The 9,276-nt window shown below is 39.2% G+C and overlaps 1 protein-coding gene across 4 annotated transcripts in view; it reads right to left on the bottom strand.

Annotated features, from left to right (window-relative positions):
- Positions 1-262: 262 nt before the first annotated feature.
- The window catches only part of arhgap4b (Rho GTPase activating protein 4b), a 31,574-nt gene continuing 22,560 nt past the window's right edge, over positions 263-9,276 (bottom strand). For 3 of the 4 annotated variants that reach the window (XM_044119780.1, XM_044119792.1, XM_044119784.1), the window contains exons 14-24: positions 8,927-8,987; positions 8,689-8,766; positions 6,486-6,614; positions 6,114-6,219; positions 5,782-6,009; positions 4,768-4,823; positions 4,489-4,660; positions 3,971-4,063; positions 3,579-3,689; positions 2,364-2,466; positions 263-1,076 (exon numbers count right to left, since the gene is read on the bottom strand). In XM_044119780.1, the coding sequence (XP_043975715.1) occupies positions 876-1,076; positions 2,364-2,466; positions 3,579-3,689; positions 3,971-4,063; positions 4,489-4,660; positions 4,768-4,823; positions 5,782-6,009; positions 6,114-6,219; positions 6,486-6,614; positions 8,689-8,766; positions 8,927-8,987 (1,338 nt within the window). In that variant the 3' untranslated portion in view covers positions 263-875. The remainder of the gene's footprint in view (positions 1,077-2,363; positions 2,467-3,578; positions 3,690-3,970; positions 4,064-4,488; positions 4,661-4,767; positions 4,824-5,781; positions 6,010-6,113; positions 6,220-6,485; positions 6,615-8,688; positions 8,767-8,926; positions 8,988-9,276) is intronic. The other variant, XM_044119802.1, reaches the window with a different exon arrangement.

Raw genomic sequence — 9,276 nt, 5'->3', positions numbered from 1 at the left:
CTGGTTGACGTTTGTGTCTGTCCACACTTTTATGTGTTCTATCTGTTATAGCTAAACTTTACTCTTGTTTTGTAACAGTTCCACTAAATTCTGCATGACTTCATTCCTAAACACATTTTAGAAATATAATATGTAGAAATAAAATAACTTGAGAATACCACAGGCATGGCTCCATTGGAAGGCACCATTTAAAACCGAAGTTACGCAAAAGTAGCATGAACCCAATGTCTTACCAGCAATAAGTCATGAAGGACTAAAGATAGTTTTCAATTAATTTTAAAAGGTAATCACTAATGTACTATGAAAAGGAGATAAAGTTGTTGGCAAAGGCTCAAATGACTTCTGTTTTTTAGTTTTGTTTTCTTTAATCATTCGGACCACTTTTGGGCTGACATCATACCGGTACACATTTTAATTTCATAAACAAAGTCTAAACTTATCTGGTGCTTTCAAGTGAAAAACGTCAAAGACGCGAAGGCACTCCTAGGCACAGGACCCAGATCAGTTTTCTAGAGCAAATCCTTAAGGGGTGCTGATCTCAGACCTGCCACTAAGGGGCAGCTTAAGTATTTCCTTGTTGTTTATGTACACTCAGTACCGTACAAAGCAGTTTTTCTGGTGATATCACTGGTGAATCCACATCCCTGATTCTCAAAAAAAAAAGAGTGCAAAAGTCAGGAGAGCGAAACAAAGCTGAACAAAAACCAGTTGAAAAAACAGACACACTGGACATACACCTACACGGCACCAAGACTAGTGGCACTATGAGATGGCACACGCAATTATTGTTGTCCATAAAACAGAAAAAAGGGGGGAAAAATTCAAGATCTTCACTTTCAAACAATGAACCTATAATTTCACAGTACTTCATGCTTTCATCTCAGTCCGGACTGAAAAGGGCCTGCCCTTCTCAGGCCGAATACTTTCTTAGCCGTGGGGGCGGCTGGAGCAATCGAGGAAGACGAGGAGGAGGAAGGAGTGGCGGAGACAGAAGGAGGGAAGGGAGACGACTGCACAGGAGGCTGACGGGACAGGAGCTCCTTAAACACAGAGTTCATCTGCCGGCTAATCATGTCCTGCGTGAGAACAAGAGGGGGGAAGCAGATAACATAATGTCTTTAACAATATTTTCTATTTTGATGCACTCCCAATTAATTAATACTTAAGAAAGAACATGTCATTGGCAGCCCGGTAACAAAACAAATACATGTTTGGTAATATATAATGAAAATGTGTCTTTCTGTTGTGGACATTTTGTGAAAAAAAGCACTGAAGAAATGCTAGATGTAGACTTTTTAACCTTCATGTTTAAAAGCATTTCTAGAATATGTTCATTTATGCAGCAGGCAGGATGTTGATGCTTCTTTTTCCCTTTAATAATGAGAACACTGCAAAAACACAAAATCTTACCAAGTATTGTTTGTCTAGTTTCCAGTGCAAATGTCCTAGTACTTTTGTAGGAAAACAAAACTAACTTAGAATTACATTTTCATCAAGCTATAGGAGCTTGTTTTAAGGCAATAATTTCTTAATATTAAAAAAGTACTTGTTCTGCATTAAGAAATAATCCGCCAATGGAACTAGAACACTGTCATTAATATTAAGGAATTGTTTACTTCAAACTAGCCCCTATATCTTGATGAAAAGGTAATTCTAAGTTTAGATTTATTTCAAGTTTACCAAGACATTTGCACTAGAAACCTGACCATAAATACTTGGTTAGTTAATTTCCCAAACAGTTTTAGTTGTGTGTTAACCCTTTAATTAGCAGTATTATATATTTTTCAGGCACATAGTGCCATTCTATAGTACAATCAGGTAATTGTGTTTCATTCAGTTGTTATAAAAATTGTATGTTTATATATATCAAATATGACAAAAGAAATCTGACTTGGTAATTTAACATCTTGAAATCGGGCTGCTGTCTCTTTAAGAAACTCCTGCTCTTTCTGAAACTCTGAAGTCATCACAATATGGCTCCTCTATTAACCCTTTAACATAGCTTTTACCAGTAGCTTGTAGAATGAGCTCAATAGATGCACAGTTTCACACAGGTGTGAAACTACCGGAGATCAGAAAATTTCTTAAATATGCATGAAAGAATCAAGGTTACACTCCAGGTATGATTCTGAATAACATTGTAACATGATGTAAAGCTCACAATAGTCAGTTTTACATTATACTGTCCCTTACAGTCTGCCGACCAGATTCAAAGGCATATACATTCTTGATAGACACTCGGTTAGGTACCAACATGGTATCTAACCATGTTGGGTTAGGTACCAACATGGTTAGGTACTAACCATGTTTCTGAAGAGCTTCGCAGAATTACAGCAAAACATCCAGCATAGTAGGACAATTACCTTGTCAACTGTCGGTCTTTCTGCTGTAACAAATGGAGGTTTGTCTGGGATTCTGCAGCTGGCCTGCCTTACAGTGTCCAAAGTATGTCTCCGTTCATGAGACCTGGAGGAGAGGTGAAAAATAACCCAAATCATCACACACCACAGAACGTCTCGTCTGTTTGTTCTTTGAGTGTTGAATCTAACAGTGAGAGGAGCAGCAGCTAAGAGCTAATGCACTAACAGAGGGGCTAATTTTTTTGTTTAGCGTATTTGCTAACTTTGAAAGCATTTAGCACTGTTAGCTTTCTCTAAATTAAGTTTTCCAAATAAATTTCAAAGCATTACTTTACTTGGAAACTCTCAGTTGAATCCAATTTAATATCTGTGTCAAAGTTGTGGTTGATGAAGGTTAAGAAATTTTCAAAAAGTTTGGTGTTTATATTCATACTCTTACTTTGAAATGGATGAAGACGTTTCCTCCTTTAAATAAACTTTATTAAGCAAATAAAAAGTGTGCAACCAGCAGGTATTAATTAAACAAATTTCTTTTATAGTTTGATGTTGAGGTGCAAAAAAATAAATCACAGTTTTTTTGGGATTACAGTTACATTGTATTAGATTTTTTGACCTGTGAGTACTTTTTGATAAAATACAAATTTAGCGTCTTACAATGGTTAATAAGATTCAGTCTGACTTAGAATTACCTCTAGAACCTGTCAAACGACTAACATCTGAATGTAAATTAACAATGTGAATCCAAAATCCTCAAATTCATGTAATTCTAAATGAACATTTTGTCTGTCATGAAGGTGAGACATCACTGCCACCATGTGGTCAAACTAGAAATTACAACACAGTGTACACTTAATCCAATTTCCTGCCCTCTGTCTTCTCATCCAGTAATCTGTGTGGTATTTCAGGTCACAGCTGTGACTCTGTAGTTTGTGGACAGAAATTGCTCCACCTTGTCTTACAACCTGCACTGGCCGTAGTTAGATTGATGCTCTGCTTTGTCCCATCCACTTAAATTCAGGCTGTTATGTAATCATGGCACTCTCTGTTGCTTTGCCCAGATGTGACTGAGTCTGACCAGATTGGCTAAATGTCTCTTGACTTTCTGTTTTTTTCCCTCTCTGAATTCACTTGAATCCATCTCAGTGTCTTCCTTCTGCAAATATTTGAATCGTGCTACGTACACACAGTTTGGTGTGTGCCTGAGGTGTGCAGCCTTACACTGGTATTTGTTGTCTTGTGGCAGGGGAAGCTTGTGGTTTTCGACTCGGGCTCCCCTCACTTCCTCTCTGTCTCCCTGGCAACGAAGCACTATCGCTGTTTACCCGCATCCTGTCGAGACACGCCGAAATGGTAAGACTTTGGCTAGTGTCTGTTAGCATTTGTAGGCTTGAAGACTTGTATGGATGTACAATGATGAGAACTGAAGGTGTTCTTCATTTTGCTAATGTTTTTTTGTTTTTTTATCTGTGTAAGAGTTTTGGTTAGCCTCAGATTCCTTTGTTTGACAAATCTATTCACATTACAACTGTTAAGCTGTCTGTGATAGCATTCGTAGGTGTGTTTGCGTGAGTGTGTGCTTGAGCATGAGTATTTCGCATTTGTGTGAATACCTTGTTGTGTTTTCCGTATGTGGATCTTCTGCTGATAGGTTTCCAGTGCTGCCTCCGCCTACTCTACCTTCTTCTCTTTTCCCTCGCTCCGACCTAGAGGAGGAGAAGCAGAGGGATGTATATATAAAGCATATTGTTTCATGTTTTATGAGAAAAAGATGAAACAACAAAAGTTTGAGTGTGGGATAAAAACTGACCACCTAAATATACTGGTGTGACAAGAACAACGTGAGTAGGAATTCTACAGACAGTCTAAACCTGCACACACATCTTGAAGGTCATACAAACACTGCTTTGTATTTTATTAACCTGACTACTTTTATGCCAAATTCAATCCAATCAAGCATTTAGGATGCCATCTCCTGTATCTCTCCTCTAAAGTAAAGCTGCCCTGGCACATGGAGGCAACCAGCTTTTCATTTGGTTCGCATTAAATGCTGTGCGGAAACACAATCCCTTTTATCAAATATCATCTTTGCAATGCCAGCTGGAATTGCTGACATATAAAGATCACTTACGCTTCAAGTATGCTGATGTACTTGTGTGGGACTAGACCCTTAACTCCTCCAACTTCGCCTCTCCACCAATCACACGAGGCCTTGCTGTAAAGGATAACAGGATCTCCCTGCTTGAAGGAAAGCTCTGCTGGAGATCTGGCCACGTAGTCAAACAAAGCAACTGCCTCCCACTCTACAGGACAAAAGAAATCACAACAAATTGGATTGAGATAATCATTTGTGTTGCATTTATGTGGAAGCTCTTTTGATGCCTGGCGTGCTGTTAGTGTGTGCACTGACCGTCCTCACTAGGCAGATGCTCGGTCTCTCCGTCTCCCTCCTCTGTGATTGGTTCACTGCACAGAAGCAGAAAAACAGAAAGTAGGTGGTCACACTCAATTCCTCTACTGGTTGAGATGCAAACCAGAACTGCAACACCACAGTCCTAACTTGTGACACGCAAGACTTCAAATTAGAAAGAATGATTTAGTGATTTCTCCATTTTGGCACAGCACACATAGTAGAGAGGCTGCAGGCTTGTATTCAGTTTAAGTGAGTAACAAGGTTGTTTGTATTTACACAAACCATGTGAATGTGAGCGCCACCACTATGCCTTTTAACTTCACAGTGAAATCCTGTTTTAAGATGATGAACTATGAAAATGAGACAGAGAGGAAAGCTGCTTTATACATTTGGAACTGTTGTTTTTTTTTTTTTTTTAAACAAAATAACAAAACTGTAACCAAGACTGTGAAAACTGCAGATACCAATCACTGGATGTTGTCTACATGGACCACATTTAGTCTTTTTTGTTGGTGAAAGGATTAAAAAATGTGAATGAGAGCAGCTGCTTTGAAAATGTAGCCATTATAAAACAGTTTATCTGAGCAAAGACAACAGGAGAGGATTAAACAGATGATATGCAATGAGATAATCCACAGGTACATTTTTTTGTGCTAATTTTTCACTTACATTGGTCAGTCCGTTTACCACATGATACTAAAGAGTTAGTTTTTTAAATGAGTTTGCAACTTGTTTGAGCAAATAAAATACTAAAATACTTAAATCGATCAAGCCTGAACTGGATTATTTTACACTTCACAGATATTATAGAGTAATAAAAAGCACAATAAATGAACTAATTAAACTTGAGAGAAATATTCTAAGCTGGACACATCCTTTAAAACAGTTAATGATGTGTAAAACATAGTCTTCTAAAATCAAACAAAAAAAAATTGGGGCTATTTTTCTGTTTTAAAATGCAGAGCAACAACCAATCGTAGGTCTGCATTCAGATTGTCACTCAGGGCTCACCAGTACTCCTGCTCCAGTGTCATGTGCTTCTCGTAGACCGGACCTGGCAGTTCTGATTGGCCGGGGAAGATGCTGTCATGCTGAAGGATCATGGTTTTAACAAGATCATTGACCTGTGGTTGCCTAGCAACGGCATCGTCAGATTCCATCCCCCTCAGCAGGCTCGGACCGAAGCAAACAGCCAAGTTGTAGGGCTGCATCATGTTCTCGTCGCTGTACTGAGACACACTGTGACCAAAAAAATAAGCAAACCCAAGCACAGTGACCAGTAGTTTCACAACATCGGTGGATATTAGTAAGAGGAGAACATCAAACACTCGGTTTCAACTTACTGGTTGAGGAAAGCGAAAAGGTATCGCATCACGATGAGGAGAGGCCGTGGGAAAGTAGAAACAATGGCTCTAATCTGGGCAGCTTTCTCAGTCTCATCTTCGATTTCTGGGCAACACGGGGAGGAATCAGATGAGAAACATGTTGAGAAAAGATTATGAGTTATTAAGTTGCAGCTTCACTGAGAACTAGAAACCCCAGAAATTGAGACTTAAATTAATGATTATCTGTGTGAGACGGTCACTTAAAAACATCTAAGTAATATTCAGCTTGAGAACAACGTTTTTGTATCATGACTGTATGGGCTTTGCAAGCATAGTTTTAAAACACGTATGACCAAAACAAAGGCACAGAGGTCACATAAAGCATCTTACGGACACATTCCAGCAGCGGGGAGTAGCTTTCATAGGGAAACAGAGGAGGCTCAAGCCCCCTGAAGTACAGCTTCAGCACGCCGGCCACAGAGTCCAGGTCACACTCACTGTCTGACAGAGGATCCTCCCCTGCAGGAAATTAGAAGAAGTACAAGGGAAAAAAAGGTTGCTCTTCATGACAAGAAAGCCTAAACAAGTCTAAAAACCAGCTGACTTTTACGATGTCACAAAGGCCTGGCTACATGTATGGGATTTGAAAGCTACACACGTAGCCAGGTCTTTATAAAATCGAATGTCTTTGCTACATCATTTGAAAAAATAATATTGTAGACAGGGGGATCGGTTTCACAAAAGTTTTCATCCACATGAACCTGCACAAATACATGACTGTGTGTTGTTTTAAACAAACCAAAGCCATAGAGGGCAGCGTAGCGCAAAACTAAAACCTACGTCAGCCAATCAGATTGCTTCAAAACACGACTTCCTATTAGGAATTAAACATGGCCCCAGGGGTTCATTTGTGTGGACAGATGCATTGGTTGAACTACTTTTAAATATTGGACTGGAATACAAAGTTAGTAAAACATAAGACTATGTTAATTGGGAATCATGTTAAAGCAAATACATGGATAGATTAGCGCATTATTTGTCACAGACTATAATCAGAGAGACCCTAAATCTCTGTTTTCTCATGTGCAAACGGCAACAGATAAGGAGTTTTCTCAAATCTAAACTCAAGTCTGAGGTCTTTTTTTAAATAAATAAATGTTTTTACTGATATTAAACAGACTTTCCATGTTGATGAAAAACCAACCCACATAAAAATGTATTCATTTTCCTAGATATCCAGCTATGCGTGGACTAGGCCTAAAAATAATATAGAGTGTTGGTAAAAGAATTCATAGCACTTATGCCCATTTTTTCACTTTACAATAATAAATTGAAATTTTTCAATTGGGATTTTTTGCAAAGTAGAACATAATTGTGGAGCAATAAGAGGTTACAGGGTTACATTTGAAGGGCAACAACATTAAACATACAGCCAAGGCTACAATGCGGTAGTTTAGGTAAAAGTAGATTCACGTGTTAGACTTATTCAAAATCCAGAGCTCAATATATTGGGAGTCAATTTAGTGGCAGGACTTAAAAATTGTTTTTCAGAGACATTCTCCATCCACTCTTGATGCACTTGAGTTATTAAGCAAAGAAGAACAGGCACACAAAATCAGTCTAAGAGTGTTTTCACACCTGACAGTCCTATAGACTGAGGTTGATTGGGGACCAAAGTTGCAACATTTGTTACATACATTTTAAGCTGGTGTGGTTCACTTTCATACTTCATTGTGCCAAACAAACCAAACTCTTTGAAAAACTTGTTCTCCTTGTCTGTGGTGGCGCTGCACCAAAAACCACTGTAGCAAACCACACAAAAACCTCTAATAAAGGCACTGCACAAAACTTCCTTCTTTACAAAATGTAAAACAAAAATGATTGCAGCGGTAGTAGGATTTCTCTTTTCTCTGGTAAAAGATCACAAGCCATTTCTCCTGCTAGTGCTAGACTAGACCTATCTGTTTTGATTGCATTTACCCAGAATGCTCTGCACTATAGTCCACTTCCTACTTTTGGAGCAATCTCTGGTCCGATTTGCATCCTCATATGCATTTGAACCTTACCAGTGTTCCCTTCAACCCAAACCAAACCTGGGTCTTTAGGCTGACCAGTTTGCTTTTTAGGTCTGCATCACAATTCGATTACAAATTCACGCCTCCCCCGTTGAACCAAACTTTCTGTGAATGCTCAGTTAATCTACATACAGCCTATATACAGGCTAAATGAGTGCAAAAGGTTCACAATTATGTGCTTCTTTATGTTTGGTCTATCATACTAAATCTCAATAAAATATCCGTTTGTTGTTGCTGTTTGACAAAAAGTGAAAAAGTTCAATGTGTATAAATAATTTTTCAAGGTTCTATGTCAATGCAAGAAGAAGTCCCAGCCTGGGGTCTTTCAGGATGGAGTTTACATGTTCTGCCTGTGCCTGCGCAGGTTCTCTCAGGGTTCCCTGACTTCCTTCCACGGTCCAAAAGTATGACCGTTAGTGTAAGCGGTCTCTCTAAATTGCCCTTCGGTATAAGTGTGTGCACAGATGTTGACTGTGTGTCTCTTCGTTCTCCTGCGGTGGACTGGATGGATCTCTTACCTCTCTCAAATGCATCTCTGATGAGGTTCACCTCCCTCTGGGAACCAGGGACTCTGAAAATTCCTTCATGGTGGAGGCCTGCAACACACACCCTGACATTAAAGTCCATCTTCACTGAAGCTGAAGGTCTGGACAGACATGTACCCAAGCTAAGAGCAGTTCCACCTACTCATGACCCCATCATCCACAGCTCTTTCTCTCTCTCTGTCTGCGTGCTATACCAGAAAAACTGACTCACCATGAAGGTTTATGAAACGAATGCAGCTCTCAACCACCACAGGAATCTGCTGCCCAGAGCTCTGGAGAGGAAAGAAAGGCATGCAGATGGAGAGTGAAGATACAGTCAAACATAGAGGAGAAGGAAATGTTCAACTGTGTAACAAAAATGAAGCCAAAACAGCAAAGAAACAGGAGGAAGTTGAAGCAGAAGGCTAATATAATGCTACTATTATCTAATAGTATTTTTCAGCCTGTAACCCCCAAAGCAACAGTTTCAGACTGGAGGCTCCCTAAAAATACATAGAATTATTGATACTGGCTTAAAGGAGCATAAAGTGACATTTTATAGCACAATCAAGTATGACTATG

The sequence above is a fragment of the Gambusia affinis genome, linkage group LG01 (assembly GCF_019740435.1).
Source record: "Gambusia affinis linkage group LG01, SWU_Gaff_1.0, whole genome shotgun sequence".
Lineage (NCBI taxonomy): Eukaryota > Metazoa > Chordata > Actinopteri > Cyprinodontiformes > Poeciliidae > Gambusia > Gambusia affinis.
Note: the sequence above shows the minus strand (reverse complement) of the source record. Positions and strands in the feature narration are given on the sequence as shown.